General features: G+C 47.5%; 7 protein-coding genes across 7 annotated transcripts; 3 read left to right on the forward strand and 4 right to left on the reverse strand.

The window, feature by feature from the left end:
* The first annotated feature begins 119 nt into the window (after positions 1-119).
* On the forward strand, positions 120-2,732 carry BT62DRAFT_946167 (NCS1 nucleoside transporter family). Its single transcript, XM_043187971.1, has 14 exons — positions 120-417; positions 520-611; positions 661-745; positions 797-867; positions 917-1,028; positions 1,083-1,189; positions 1,239-1,384; positions 1,434-1,516; positions 1,572-1,730; positions 1,783-1,885; positions 1,941-2,036; positions 2,087-2,151; positions 2,203-2,328; positions 2,380-2,732. The coding sequence occupies exons 1-14, from the start codon at positions 230-232 to the stop codon at positions 2,561-2,563; spliced, it is 1,617 nt and encodes a 538-aa protein (XP_043042115.1). The 5' UTR covers positions 120-229; the 3' UTR covers positions 2,564-2,732.
* Positions 2,733-3,142: 410 nt separating this feature from the next.
* Positions 3,143-4,209, forward strand: BT62DRAFT_888871 (uncharacterized protein; the record flags this gene model as incomplete). The annotated part of the gene is made up of 5 exons (XM_043182973.1): positions 3,143-3,286; positions 3,348-3,388; positions 3,439-3,530; positions 3,579-3,653; positions 3,713-4,209. The coding sequence occupies 5 exons, from the start codon at positions 3,143-3,145 to the stop codon at positions 4,207-4,209; spliced, it is 849 nt and encodes a 282-aa protein (XP_043042116.1).
* A 942-nt stretch (positions 4,210-5,151) lies between these two features.
* BT62DRAFT_889675 (uncharacterized protein) lies at positions 5,152-6,969 on the forward strand (the record flags this gene model as incomplete). Its single annotated transcript, XM_043182996.1, has 6 exons — positions 5,152-5,235; positions 5,293-5,479; positions 5,529-6,099; positions 6,150-6,659; positions 6,717-6,775; positions 6,833-6,969. The coding sequence occupies 6 exons, from the start codon at positions 5,152-5,154 to the stop codon at positions 6,967-6,969; spliced, it is 1,548 nt and encodes a 515-aa protein (XP_043042117.1).
* A 17-nt stretch (positions 6,970-6,986) lies between these two features.
* BT62DRAFT_929708 (uncharacterized protein) lies at positions 6,987-8,498 on the reverse strand. The gene is made up of 6 exons (XM_043185781.1): positions 8,263-8,498; positions 8,025-8,187; positions 7,930-7,970; positions 7,787-7,875; positions 7,657-7,731; positions 6,987-7,602 (listed from the first exon to the last, which is right to left on the reverse strand). Exons 2-6 carry the CDS (start codon positions 8,163-8,165, stop codon positions 7,067-7,069), a joined length of 882 nt encoding a protein of 293 aa, XP_043042118.1. The 5' UTR covers positions 8,166-8,187; positions 8,263-8,498; the 3' UTR covers positions 6,987-7,066.
* On the reverse strand, positions 8,255-9,781 carry BT62DRAFT_717960 (uncharacterized protein). Its single transcript, XM_043181995.1, has 5 exons — positions 9,546-9,781; positions 9,452-9,492; positions 9,311-9,402; positions 9,179-9,253; positions 8,255-9,126 (listed from the first exon to the last, which is right to left on the reverse strand). The coding sequence occupies exons 1-5, from the start codon at positions 9,684-9,686 to the stop codon at positions 8,597-8,599; spliced, it is 879 nt and encodes a 292-aa protein (XP_043042119.1). The 5' UTR covers positions 9,687-9,781; the 3' UTR covers positions 8,255-8,596.
* A 425-nt stretch (positions 9,782-10,206) lies between these two features.
* On the reverse strand, positions 10,207-11,816 carry BT62DRAFT_992643 (uncharacterized protein). The gene is made up of 5 exons (XM_043190353.1): positions 11,249-11,816; positions 11,155-11,195; positions 11,010-11,101; positions 10,879-10,953; positions 10,207-10,824 (listed from the first exon to the last, which is right to left on the reverse strand). The coding sequence occupies exons 1-5, from the start codon at positions 11,387-11,389 to the stop codon at positions 10,307-10,309; spliced, it is 867 nt and encodes a 288-aa protein (XP_043042120.1). The 5' UTR covers positions 11,390-11,816; the 3' UTR covers positions 10,207-10,306.
* A 179-nt stretch (positions 11,817-11,995) lies between these two features.
* Positions 11,996-13,122, reverse strand: BT62DRAFT_992644 (uncharacterized protein; the record flags this gene model as incomplete). Its single annotated transcript, XM_043190354.1, has 5 exons — positions 11,996-12,557; positions 12,612-12,686; positions 12,740-12,831; positions 12,884-12,924; positions 12,976-13,122. The coding sequence occupies 5 exons, from the start codon at positions 13,120-13,122 to the stop codon at positions 12,040-12,042; spliced, it is 873 nt and encodes a 290-aa protein (XP_043042121.1). The 3' UTR covers positions 11,996-12,039.
* Positions 13,123-13,304: the final 182 nt, after the last annotated feature.

A 13,304-nucleotide genomic window follows, 5' to 3' on the forward strand; every position in this document is an offset into this window, starting at 1 on the left:
CGGCCGAATGTGGGCAAGAAGGTACGTTGGCCGCGGCGAAGGAGTGATCAACTAGGGCAGAATCTCAGATTGCCTGTGAGGGGCCGTTCCCAAGGAGGAAATGGATTTTTACATTGCAACCCCATTTGCCGCGGCGTAAAACACCCGCCTCTGCATCGACACCGATGGCCTTGAAAAAAAGCGCGAACAGTATCCTTCACCACCCCGCTCTTCCCAGTATTTGGCCGCTATGCAATTCAGTCATTTCCTCGATAAGATTCGCATTCGGGCTGAGGAGGTCGACTACCACGATGCAGACGACGCGGAAGTCATCAAGTGTCAGCCAGACCTTCTCCCGGTACCTCCATTACCTGAAGGACCGAGGAAATGGGACGCGTTTCATTTGGCCGGATACTGGATTGCTGAGGCGTTTGGTACGTGTTGTCGCTTTTCGTTGTATACACATTTTCCTGACTAGACTCGCAGGCATCAGGTCTTGTGCACGATTACTTTCTTTTCCAGTCCCATTCTCATTATCTGCAGCCAGTATCAGGTAGCTTCAACGGCTGTCGCAAGCGGTTTATCGCCAGGCTCAACAATTGGCGCAGTCTTCCTGGGGCATGTTTTGGTCTGTAAGTGTACCGGTCGGATATTACGACACGACACTCAACTTCTTTCCAGCTATTGCATGCGCATGTAATGGATGGATAGGCGCCACGTACGGTATCAATTTTCCGGTGTTCTCAAGAGCCTCTTTTGGGATTAGGTGCGACTGTTACTCCCCTATATGCAACTACGATTAATGCTTGGCTTATAGAGGAACAGCTATCGCTGTCACTTGCCGTGCAGTCGCAGCAATCGTATGGTTTGGCACTCAAACATATCAAGGTCTGTATTCTCCATTCATTCACTCAACGACTGTTCATTTTTTGTTCAGGTGGACAATGCGTCCAGGTCATGTTAGGCGCAATCTGGCCTTCGTTCAAATCCTTCCCAAACCATCTGCCCACCAGTGCTCATGTCACGTCCTCACAGCTATTATGTTTCTTGTAGGCGCCCTTTTCCACCTGTTTGACCAAACCACTCCATTGATGGGGGTCTAGTATCTTCTATATAATTCAGCTGCCTCTTTTATGGATCCACATCTCCAAGCTCCGTTATCTCTTCATGGTCAAGGTCATTATCATGCCTATCTTCGGCTTCACATTGTGTAAGCTCTTTTCATCCCTTTCGCTCCACCCTCATTCTGATAATGATAGTCGGTTGGGCCGTCGGCCGCGCTCACGGATTCGGTCCCGTATTCAGCCAAGGAACCAAAACTACAACGACTCCTGCTGCGGTCTTGTTCTTTTCGGCGATGACTTCAGCCATTGCTCCAAAAGCTACACTGGCTCTCAATATATGTGTATGGCCACTGCAATTTTTGCTCTTCTGAAGGCTTAGTTGAGTGTTAGGATTTCACACGATACGCCAAAAGTAGGCGCACCGTTGTATGGACCAATATCCTCTCGTTGTCCATCCCAGTTACGCTTTGCGCGTGAGCTTCCCTATTATCATTTGTCAAGATGTCCGTTCTCATGTTATACTTAAAGCATTCTCGGAGTTGTGGTAACATCTGCCGTTGAAGTCATTTACGGTGTTACTACATGGAATCCTCTACAAGTTTGTGACCTTTGGAGTAGCCGTGCCGCACAATTTTTTGCTGCTTTCTGCTGGTCTCTGGCCGTCATTGCGACGAACATCTCGGCAAAGTCAGTTGCACGTCTATCACAGGGACATCATATTGAACACATTTATCAAAAGCTCCACTGCCGTCGGCAATGACTTGGCAATCTTATTTCCCGAGTACATTAACATTCGTCGCGGTCAATACATTTGTGCGATTCTTGGTGTGGCTGCCTGCCCTGTATGTTCACTTCTTGTTATGTCAAGTGACTTCGCGATAACCACTTATTGTACAGTGGATTGTCCAAAATTCTGCCGCGTCGTTCACTTCTTTCCTTGGTGGATACAGCATATTCTTAGCCCCCATTTCCGGAATCTTGTTGTCTGACTACGTGGGTTTATAACCTCAGGAAATGTGTTTTTGCCTGACCTATATTCGTAGTTCATCCTTCGGCATCAGAATTTCGAAATCCCCGCACTCTACCGTCACGGCCGTGGCCAATACTGGTAAGTTGTCGTCTTTTCATCTCGCTGCACTGTTCCCAATTGTATACGTAGGTACACCTCCGGGTTCAATTGGCGTGCAATAGTGGCATTTACTCTTGCACTCATCCCAAACCTTCCCGGATTTGCCCGCAAGGTCAACTCCCACCTAAATGTTCCTGTCGGCGCTACGTATCTCTTGTGAGTTCGATTTGATTCATATCAATAATTGCCGACTAATGACGCGGGCAGCTCCGTCGTCTGGCCTGTGGGAGTGGTAGTTGCATCTGTGTTTTACCTCACCTTCAGCTTCCTCTTCCCTCCGCTCATCGAGAGAAAGGATATTCAACCCACTTTCACTAGCAAGGACGATAGTTTGGCGGATAAGAAGGATGAGAAGGACCATTCTGCGACTATTCACGTCCAAGGGGTTTAGTTTGATTCATGATTACGACATCCTATGTGGTATTTTATTGGTTTGCAACATTCTATTAGATTTACATTAACGCCGTACTGATGATTTGTATATTTGACCTCTATATGATATATAAGATGTTGGCGTATCCAGCCATATTTAACACCGACACATGTAACGGCGGGCTGACAACAAATATCACTTCGTTTAACTGCATTCGTTGCAATCATAGAAAGATGAATTAACGGTGCGCCTTAGGATGATTCCGAATTACTGTCGGTAGAATGGAATGTATTTTGGAACTGAGCCTTGTCGAAGCCAATTGATACGGTTCTTGGGCGACAGAGGCCCTCGATGACGCGCCATCTGTGTTTATAGTAAAAGTTTACTACCCACTGGTATCATTACTGGACATTCACTGATGAATTTTGAAGATGGGTAGGCCGGGCCGGTGGTTTTTCGACCTAGTCTACTCGAAACGGCCACGTATACTTCTCGGGACAACCCAATAAGTTTGTGATTCCCTTGTCGCTACCGCAATGACTCACCCAGGGATATATAAGCTAGTAAGCACGAGTCCTTGCTTCCACCATCTCAGTCATGGATGAACCTGCTTCCGCCCCTCTAGATTTCTCTCTTTACGCCTTAACTGAAGAAGAGACGGCGTTCTTCAAGGCGGAAACGGGAATACAAAGCGATGTCGAATTGAAGAACCACATTCTAGCTAGCTATTCAAGAGGAAGCGTACAAGGCGTGTGGTCATATTTCAATGACCTCTGCTGTCTTCTTATGCGTCACCTCGTAGATTTACCCTTATCCGTGCATTCGCCATTTTGCTTTTCTACGGTGCGAGGTGCTCACGTTTCCACTCACCTCGGCCTGATGATCGCCTATAGGATGAAGATCTCAAGGCATCCGTCTTACCAACAATTCTTGAAGATTGTGAAGGAGCGCCTGGAAGCTATCTATACCGACATTGGATGCTGCTGTCAGTCGTTTGTTTTTCTTTTGTGTTCGACGTCTGAGCAAGCCACAGTTGGAAATGACATCCGAAAGACGGTCTCCGATGGGTATCCTATCCAGCAAACTATAGCCACAGACTTGTGTCCAGGTGAGACTTATCATTGTCAACAATAACGCAACCCCTCATCTTATTTTGATGCGTGTCAGAATTCTGGGATCTTGGGCACAAACTCTTCAAGAGTACACCAGAAAGTTTCCCGGCGCGATTCATCCCTGGCGACATATTCGAGCTCAAAATTTTGGCAAAGCAGCCCTTGGTGTCCGGCCCCGAGTTGTCTAAGCTCCAATCCTTTGCCGAACTTTCAGGACGCGTCTCTGCTATTCATGCTTCATCTCTTTTCCACCTCTTTGATGAGCAGCAGCAGTTCGAACTTGCCAAGATCATGGCGGCTCTGCTGTCCTCTGCCCCCGGGTCGATGATTTTTGGTTCTCATGGTGGCAATCCCACCAAGGGTGTACGTAACGAGACTGTCGGTAACCGTACCATGTCGATGTTCTGTCACTCGCCCGAGAGTTGGAAGGCACTTTGGAATGGAGGTGTCTTCCCTGAGGGTGTTGTCAATGTTGACGCCTTTCTCAAGGAAACTGTAGCGGATGGTTCAAGCACGAAATTATATCTCGTTTGGTGCATTACAGTTTTGTAGATTGATAGGCTCTCTGGTTCATGTTATTTTTCTTACATGTAGTACCTCTGAATGTGATCCGGCCTTTCGGAATGATCTTCCGGACCGTGTCGTCTGGACTCAACTTTTCCCCCCCTTCATTCCTCTCTCATCATCTCAGAGACATTACAGTAGGAGTCTCCATTGGACAGTGGACAGCTTTTCTTTGTGAGAAGAACCCTTGTCCGCTTCGGCTATCCATGGCTTTGAAGAAATACTTCCTATCAGCGGACAGCTTCCGTCCGTCGCCGTAGAGCTATGTAAGTCTGCCAAATTGTTTAAGCAGTTGCGGCCGTTCACTTCCCTTCTCTTGCGCAGTTTGTGTCAAGTTCGTTCGCCGGTTTGTTTTTCGGCCAGTACTTGGGCATTTGCAGTAAGAGCATGTGAAGAACGGCCCTGCACGATTTGCCGCTGGTGAATATGACATGTTACACTCACATCACCTTGCGCAAAAGATTTCTATTCTCGTTACGACGTTTTTTGCGCTCGGCGTTTATTCCACGATAAGACACGTGCGTTCCATTATTACCCCGAGCGTCGTCCGCGGTCTCTGCACATCTCCAAAATTAACGTCGTATTGTAACTGCGTGGACCGGTGGATGTGCCATGTCCATGGATTTCGTACGGGAAAGCCTGCAGCTTTGAAAAGAGGCAGAGAGTAAGTTTCCTTCTCTCTCCTGCACACAGATACTCAGCATCGGTCAAGCTATCGCTCGGTCCGCTTCAATGAATTTGAGCAGTATTTTTGATTGCACCGAAACCGCGGCAAAGGCGCGGCCGATAACAGGCAACTCATCGGATTTCGGACCGATATCGAAATTGATAAGCAGGACGTATAAAGGCACGTTGCATGATTGGCGTTGTCCTTTTCCTTTCTCTCTTTTCTCCCTAGGGGTCATTCGAGCGAATACAACGAAGGAAGTCATGCCAGCCTCTGAAGAAGTATTGTCGCAGATTCTAGCCCAGTTGCAGGCGCTCCAAGTGTCCCAGCAGACGTTGCAAGCAAAGGTATATTGGCCTATCTTTGTTTTCTTTCCAGATATTGAGCATTACATTGTGAACCAGTTGGATGCAGTTACAGATGGGAAAATAAAGCCAGCAACTCCTGAGCGCCGTAGTACTCCTATCCCTACCCCTCCTTCGACCAGCGATATCGCCTCCAAGGGTTCATTGTCCTCAAGCCCTCCTTCACGTATGAAAACCGACAAGGAACGTGAGAAAGTTCTGTATCCAGGCAGAGTTAACCTTACCAGTGAGTATACATGTTATTATCTGAATATTTGTCTAACAACGTGTTTGAGCCTACCCGGACCAGCATGGCATCGCACCTCACCCTCTCATCTGGGGTGCCGCGGACCCTACTACCCGTGGTCCAGTCATATGTTCGCGTCTTCCATCGTCCATCAAGCAGCGCAATGCTCTGGGTGCTCATTCTGGATCCTACTCCATCTATCGTGCTCTCTCTGTCGCAATGGGTAGTCTGTCTTTGACTCACAAGCCCGACTACAACCTTACCGATCCCCCGGTTTCTATTCCTCCACAGCCTTCCTGGGCCGATCCCAAGAAAATTGTTTCCTTCGATCCATGGGGTCATCTTGTTCCGTCCGTATTCAAGAAGGAAGTGGAAGAACTCGGTCTGGACGCCAGGCCCAGTATTGCCATCACCAAGGCTCACATGAAGTTGAGTGAGATCGACGATAGCGTAAGAAAGGGAACCCTCGAAGTGGACGGTAAGATTCTCCTCAAGAGTCGCCCATTGCTGGATGAGACGGGCAAGGTTTGTGAATCTGATCCCGGGGTGGAAATGAAAGTGAGTAAGGCCGCAGTGGAGCCTGTTTGGTTCCTCCCTGGTGTTGCAGAGCGCTTCCAAATGTTTGTACCATCTCTCCACGATGTATTACATTGTATAACACTCCTGGTAGATCCGAGAGTCTTCTCCGTCGCGCCCTGTTTGAAGAAACAGGCGGAATGTACCCTGAACTCATCACTCGGCCCGATATCAAAGTTTTCCTCCCTCCCATCGGTGGCATGACCGTGTACATCTTCGGAGACCCCGCGTTCATGTCCGACGAGAGCAAGGTTCTAACTCTTCGTGTTCACGACGAGTGCAATGGATCCGACGTGTTCGGCTCAGATATCTGCACATGTAAACCATACCTTATCTACGCCATCGAAGAGTGCGTTCGCACCGCACAGCAAGGTGGCGTCGGTGTTGTGGTGTATTTCCGGAAGGAGGGCCGCGCTCTTGGGGAAGTGACGAAGTACCTTGTCTACAACCTGCGAAAGCGTGGTGGTGATTCCGCGGACAAATACTTCAAGTCGACTGAACTCATTGCCGGTGTTAAGGACATGCGATTCCAGGCGTTGATGCCCGACGTTCTCCATTGGCTCGGAGTCAAGAAGATTGACAACATGGTTTCGATGAGTGACATGTGCGTTCTATATACGCGCGTTTGACCTTTTGGCGCTAACGGTTCTCTGTTGTGTAGGAAATATGATGCCATCGTGAATAGCGGTATTCCCATCCTCAAGCGATATGATATTCCTGGTACGTACGGAATAACACGGTGTAGTCGTGCACGGTCTGCTGATGCGCTATGTACAGACCACTTGATTCCTCCTGACTCGCGCGTTGAGATCGATGCTAAGATCGCCTCAGGCTATTTCTCCAGCGGCAAACAAGTCACCGAGAAGGACCTGGTCAAAACTGTCGGCAGGACTTGGGAGGAGACGGAACATTAGGATGCCACAGCCTACAAGTTCTTCGTCGTAGATTCTCATGAAGTTTCGTGCAACCTATATACATACCAAAGTATCCTACAAAATCAAGAGACCTAATTTACAAAACTGTTATACACCAGGTGAGGAAATAGTAATTCTCGGTACTAGTTTCGTCAGTCAAGATCATCAATTCTGAGAGCCTGACCGCCGTTTCATGCAATGATGCATCAACACGCACAGTGCCTTTGGGAAATACCCCACCATCCCAGAATGATTTCCAACTCTCTGGCGAGTGACAGAACATGTCATATCTATCGCGGTTATTGCGAGCGGTCTTGAGATAATTACGTCCCTCGGGTCGACCGCTCTGTGTCCCGAAGATCATGGAACCTGGAGCAGATGACAACAGGGATGCAATGATTTTGGCGAGTTTGGATTGTTCTTCTTCATTGAAGAGATGGAAGAGGGCAGAAGCGTGGATAGCAGAGACGTTTCCTCTGAGCTCTGCTAAAGACTGCACTTTAGAGATGTCGGAGACAGGGCCTGCTTCTTCTTTTGATAGACCCTCCAAGTCGAAGATGTCTGCAGGGATGAAACGTGCTGGGAAGGTTTCAGGAGTACTCTTGAAGAGCTTATGACCGATTTCCCAAAATTCTATCTGACACATTAAGATCCTGTTGAGTTAACCATAGGTCAGGTTCTTCATACCGGGGCGCAAATCAGAGGCGATAATTTGCTTTATGGGATAGCCATCCATGACTGCCTTTCTAGCGCCAGTGCCAACTAGATAAACCATCAGTATCAGGTAAAATAGATGTACAACGAACTGATCACTGACCACAGCATCCAAGATCAACATAGATCCCTTTACAGTCTTTTCCGAGGTTCAAGAGCTGTTGATAGTATGGTTGCCTGGAAATGTTGAATCTCGACGTTGACTAGGTTAAGGCAACGAAATGAGATCCGGCAAATGTTACGCACTGAGCAAATCCGAAACGATGAATGCACGGATAAGGGTAAATCTGCGTAGTCACCACATTGGCATGAAGCGACCACTGAGAATGAATATCGATCACCTTGTATGCCTCTTCCTGGATAGCGAATATATGACTTCTTAGCTCTTCATCGTTGTCTATTCCAGTCTGAGATTTGAAAAATGCAACCTCATCCTCGGCTGGTGCGTAGAGCGACGGGTTCAAAGGATGGTCAGAATTCATTGTGGGCACTGGAAAGGGACGGCTTTGGACAGTGGGGTGTTCATCAACGTGGTTTTCAGTACCGGATCCTGATAACACGGGTAAAAAAAACGCACACCTGAATGCCGTTATTTCGGTGTAGTAGTGGGTGAAACTACTTAAGAGCGGGATAGCGAATATGGACTCCTCAGCCCGCTCCCTCTGCTAGTGCGTAAAACGAGGGACCTAATGGATACAAACTAGAACTAATTTTTGGCCCACAGAAGGCAGCCTCAGAGTGGGGTTAGATATCGGTTAGAAGTGCCGCGGTTTCCATAGTACTTATTGGTAAGGCGAAAAATAGAAAGAAGAGCGTTAAAGTCAACACGGCATAACATAGGGAACTTCGGCATAGTTTGTACGCCAGTAAATCTAGGTCAAAAATATTCTGTGAAATCCAACGAGAGATGTCACTACAAAACCGTTATGCACCATACGAGAAGATATGTTTTGACGCTCGAATCCATTTTTATGGCCACCATATCCGGGCGTTCTGTCTCAAGCAAAGATACATCCACACGAATGGCGTCCTTGGGAAACACCCCGCCATCCCAGAGCGATCGCCAGCTTTCAGGTGAGTGGCAAAACATATTACTGCTCCAACCCTTGTTTGAAGCAATCTCGGTCCGGATACCTTTCTCCGGTTGACTACCATGCGATCCAAATATCATGGACCCTGGCGCGGACGACAATAGAGACGCCATAATTTTGGCAAGTTCGAACTGTCTTCCTTCATCAAAGAGATGAAAAAGGGCCGATGCATGAATGGCAGAGACGCTTCCTCTGAGCTCCGATAAAAGTTGCACTTTGGAGAGGTCGATTGGGGGAGCGCGTACGGCTTCTGATGCCAAATATTTCAGCTGGAAGATGTCTGCAGAGATAAAACGTGCTGGGAAGGTTTCAGGAGTGCTCTTGAAGAGTTTATGTCCCAAGTCCCAGAATTCTGGATGGTATATTCAGAATCTACGAAATCTGAGTAAACGGTAAAGGCATACCAGGACGCAAGTCGGAAGCTATAACTTGATCTATGGGATAACCATCCGAGACTGCTTTTCTGGCGTCACTACCCACTACGCGCACATCCCGAATTTGAGGAGAAGTAATGGTAAAACAAGAAGGTTACTCACAGCAACATCCAATATCGACGTAAATAGTTCCCTTGCGCATTTGTCCAAGATTCAAGAACTGATGATAGCACGGTTGCCTTGAGATATTCCATCTAGCTCCGAGTCAAAACAGAATTGATCCGGCGTCCAAATATTACCTACTTCGCAAATCCAAATCGTCGTATGCATGGATAAGGTTCTAACTGTATACCGTCATTCCATTGCACTAGCTTTGAGCGATGAGCAATGGATTCACCTTGTACGCTTCCTCCTGTATAGCAAGTATATGTCTCTTCAGTTCCTCGTCGTCATCTATTCCAGTTTGAGATTTGATGAATACAACCTCGTCGTCGGCCAGCACGTAGAGTGAGGGGTCCAAGGGACGAAGAGAACTCATTGCGGTGGATGGGAGTCTTGATCAATAGCAAAGGGGCCGAGACAGTTGAGCATGGATTGCCAGAAAACTCTAAAAAAAAATGGAAAGACCCATGCCGGAGATATCAAAAATAGCAAACTTGTACGCTGCAGGGGGTACAATCGGCCATGGAAGTCTGGTAATATCTCTATAACCCAATGAAGTGGTATACACCGCAGATAGCCAGGATCAGATAGCCTTACAGGTCCAAGAAGCTCAGTAAATATTCAATGCTGCTGAGCTCCTCCACTGAAACCTTCCGTTGTCGTCTGAACTCTGCTGGTATAAACGACCTCCGGCCCGACAGAAAGCACATCGTCCTGGTTACTCGCTAGTGTTGGTCTAAGTACCGGTAGAATGTCGGCTGATTCGGTAAATGCCGGTAGTGGTTTAATCAATTGGCACGTTGTAGGAAGAAATGGAGTTCTTCAGGCGCCGAGATGGTCCTTAGTTCTGGATACTCTTGTATTACCATTCAGTACCATCACACACAGTACAGATAATGGTAATGGCGCTGTAACAACACAACAATATATTATTCAAGACAACCACTGGCGCAATGGTTCTGTTAACAACCAGGCTGTTTTGGCGTCGATTACAGATCACAGAATCGTTATGCACCAAACTAGGAGATATTGTTGGACACTAGGATCAAGTGTTACCATATCTGGGCGCTCCGTTTTATCCAGGGACACGTCGACGCGAACAGTGCCTCTGGGGAATACTTCGCCATCCCATAGTGATCGCCAACTCTCAGGTGAGTGGCAAAACATATTTCTATCGTTATTGCAACCGGGGGCGACCTCGATGCGGATTCCTTTCTTCGGTCGACCGCCGTGCGATCCAAAAATCATGGACCCAGGTTCAGACGACAGTAAAGCAGCCAGATTCCTTGCGAGTTCGAGCTGCCTTTCTTCTTCAAAGAGATGAAAAAGAGCTGATGTGTGGATGGCGGAGATACTCCCTCTGAGTTCGCCCATGGATTTTACTTGGGAAAGTTCAGAGACAGAGTCTCCTTTCTTCGGCAAATCTTCCAGCTGGAAGATATCGGCCGGGATGAAACGTGCCGGGAAATTATCAGGTGTGCTCCTGAAGAGTCTGTGTCCGAGGTCCCAAAACTCTGTGATATATCTTAGATTGTACATCAGGAAGCTATTTTAAGATGAGAACATACCAGGACGCAAGTCGGAGGCTAGAACTTGCTTGACGGGATAGCCATCCAGGACCGCCTTTCTGGGGTCATTGCCGACTGTGCGAACATTGAGAATTTGAGGTAGGGTGTACTACAAGAAGAAGGCAACTCACAGCAACATCCAATGTCGGCATAGATGGCTCCTTTACGCTCTTTTCCGAGATTCAGAAACCTCTGATAACATGGATATCTCGAAATGTACATTCTAGTAGATGCTGTAGTAAGAAAATCACATAGAACTGATCAAAGATAACTCACTTTGTGAATGCAAACCGACGAATACATGGATAAGGGCATATCTACATATTATTGTTTCATTAAACTGATATTAGGCAAAAATACACCCATAGACCTTGTACGCTTCTTCCTGGACCTCAGAAATATGGCTCTTGAGCGTGACATCGTCTTCAATCCCAGTCTGGGATTTGAAGAAGGAAGCTTCGTCATTGGTCAGCGCGTAGAGTGTGGGGTCAAGAGGACGGGAACCAGACATTGTGGGGAGACGAAAAATAATTCGGACCAAGGGTCTTAGTCAGTATCAAAAAAACCGCGGATCCAGTTGTGCCTAGCTTTACAGTATGCAGAGTAGAAAGTACCGCGTTAGAGAAGACAGGAATAACATGTCACCGATGGAAAACAGGAAGTGCCGATCCTCCTACTACTACCGGTATTGGGTGAACAGTGAACCTTGATGCACCACCAGAGGACGTCACAGTATCATAAGCATCGGGTTTATTCAAGATAACAAACACCTCGTGGGGACAGCGATAGTGCTATTGGAAGGCTTCTGGTAGTTCAACGTCGAGTCTGAGACGAAAAGAAGACCGTTGCAAGGCCGATGTGAAAACGAAGGCCGTCCAAGCAAAAGAAGCACCCAAGCAGGAGAGAATAAATGAGCAGCAGGGATATCTTCATTCGAGGCTCCTAGAGGATCAGAAAGATTGTCCGCTAAAGTCAGGCGCTTGTTTGCACATTGTCGGTCCGATGCTCCGAAGCTACTGTTGTTGATTGCGAATTTCGCTCCAAAGACACATTTCTGGCCCGAAGACACGGTGTATCTCTTTCCCTTGTCACCTGGCACTATAAACACCGCCTGATTCTCAGTACCAATTCACAATATCCTATAAATTCAGGAGACCTAGTCTACAAAACCGTTATGCACCAAACGAAGAGATATGCTACCACCAAGCCTAAACCTGGACGTTCTTCTGCATGCAAGGAAGTATCAACGCGAACGGTGCCCTTGGGGAATATTTCGCCATCCCATAGCAATCGCCAACTCTCGGGTGAGTGGCAGAACATGTTACTGCGATGTACGCCATTGGAACCGACTTCACTGGCAGTACGGAAACCTTTCTCGCGCCGACCAACGTGTGATCCAAAAATCATTGACCCGGGTTCAGATGACAGCAGTGCCGCCATAATATTTGCGATTTCGAACTGCCCTTCTTCATCAAACAGATGGAAAAATGCCGAGGTATGAATGGCGGAGATGTGCCCTCGCAGCTCCGCTAGAGATTGCACTTGGGAAAGCTCCGGAACAGGGGCAGGAACGTCTTCCCTCGATAGACCTTTCAACTGAAAGATATCTGCAGGGATGAAGCGAGCTGGGAATGTCTCGGCTGTGCTCTTGAAGAGCCTATGTCCGAGTTCCCAGAACTCTGTGCCATATATTCAGATTGTGCAGGACAAATTATAGGGTAGAAAGTTCATACCAGGATGCAAATCGGAGGCCACGACTTGCTCTACGGAGTAGCCATCTACAACGGCCTTTCTGGGGTCATTTCCGACTATACAGACGTTAGAGATTCAAGGGGCAGACATAGATAGAAGATTTACGAACAGCAGCATCCAATGTCGGCATAGATAGCCCCCTTGCGATCTTTTCCAAGATTTAAGAACTGTTGATAGCATGGCTGTCTCGAAATCTTCAACCTAAGTGTTAGAATCAGACAAGGTCGACACGGCAGACTGAAAAACCGCTGACTTGGCAAAGGTGAAACGGCGAATGCACGGATAAGGGTACACCTGTACGGCTTTGTGCCATTCGGATATTTATTAGTCACTAGGTGCATTTACCTTGTACGCCTCCTCTTGGATAGTAAAGATATGGTTCTTGAGCGCATTGACGTCTTCTATTCCAGTTTGAGTTTTAAAGAAGGCAGTTTCGTCTTCTGTCAGTACGTAGAGTGTGGGGTCCAAATGGCCAGTGACATCTGAGCCCATTGCGGAGGACAGAGGCGGTGGGGGGGACAGTCGTAGTACAGGAGTTCTTATAGCCTTGAGACGCAGTTCCTCTTCAGTGGTTCTTATTATTAGTAAGTGTCGGGTTCAGTTGAGACAATAAAAATAGAGAGGACCGCAGTAGAGGAAACAGAAATAACAGCTGTATATGCCTGCCGTGTGGT

This window comes from Guyanagaster necrorhizus (assembly GCF_019112545.1).
Source record: "Guyanagaster necrorhizus MCA 3950 unplaced genomic scaffold BT62scaffold_7, whole genome shotgun sequence".
NCBI classification, from domain to species: Eukaryota; Fungi; Basidiomycota; class Agaricomycetes; order Agaricales; family Physalacriaceae; genus Guyanagaster; species Guyanagaster necrorhizus.

Excerpts from the sequence above, each read along its gene's own strand:
- BT62DRAFT_929708 (XM_043185781.1), bottom strand. The coding sequence starts at position 8,165 with ATGAATTCTGACCATCCTTTGAACCCGTCGCTCTACGCACCAGCCGAG. Across the intron at positions 7,971-8,024 it reads TCCAGGAAGAGGCATACAAG|ATTTACCCTTATCCGTGCAT; the intron begins GTGATCGATATT and ends GTGACTACGCAG. Across the intron at positions 7,876-7,929 it reads CATCGTTTCGGATTTGCTCA|ATTCAACATTTCCAGGCAAC; the intron begins GTGCGTAACATT and ends GTCAACGTCGAG.
- BT62DRAFT_992643 (XM_043190353.1), bottom strand. The coding sequence starts at position 11,389 with ATGTCTGGTTCCCGTCCTCTTGACCCCACACTCTACGCGCTGACCAAT. Across the intron at positions 11,196-11,248 it reads TCCAGGAAGAAGCGTACAAG|ATATGCCCTTATCCATGTAT; the intron begins GTCTATGGGTGT and ends AATAATATGTAG. Across the intron at positions 11,102-11,154 it reads CGTCGGTTTGCATTCACAAA|AATGTACATTTCGAGATATC; the intron begins GTGAGTTATCTT and ends AGCATCTACTAG.
- BT62DRAFT_946167 (XM_043187971.1), top strand. The coding sequence starts at position 230 with ATGCAATTCAGTCATTTCCTCGATAAGATTCGCATTCGGGCTGAGGAG. Across the intron at positions 1,886-1,940 it reads TTGGTGTGGCTGCCTGCCCT|TGGATTGTCCAAAATTCTGC; the intron begins GTATGTTCACTT and ends CTTATTGTACAG. Across the intron at positions 2,329-2,379 it reads GTCGGCGCTACGTATCTCTT|CTCCGTCGTCTGGCCTGTGG; the intron begins GTGAGTTCGATT and ends TGACGCGGGCAG.
- BT62DRAFT_717960 (XM_043181995.1), bottom strand. The coding sequence starts at position 9,686 with ATGAGTTCTCTTCGTCCCTTGGACCCCTCACTCTACGTGCTGGCCGAC. Across the intron at positions 9,254-9,310 it reads CGTCGATATTGGATGTTGCT|TGGGTAGTGACGCCAGAAAA; the intron begins GTGAGTAACCTT and ends ATGTGCGCGTAG. Across the intron at positions 9,127-9,178 it reads AGCTTCCGACTTGCGTCCTG|AATTCTGGGACTTGGGACAT; the intron begins GTATGCCTTTAC and ends TATACCATCCAG.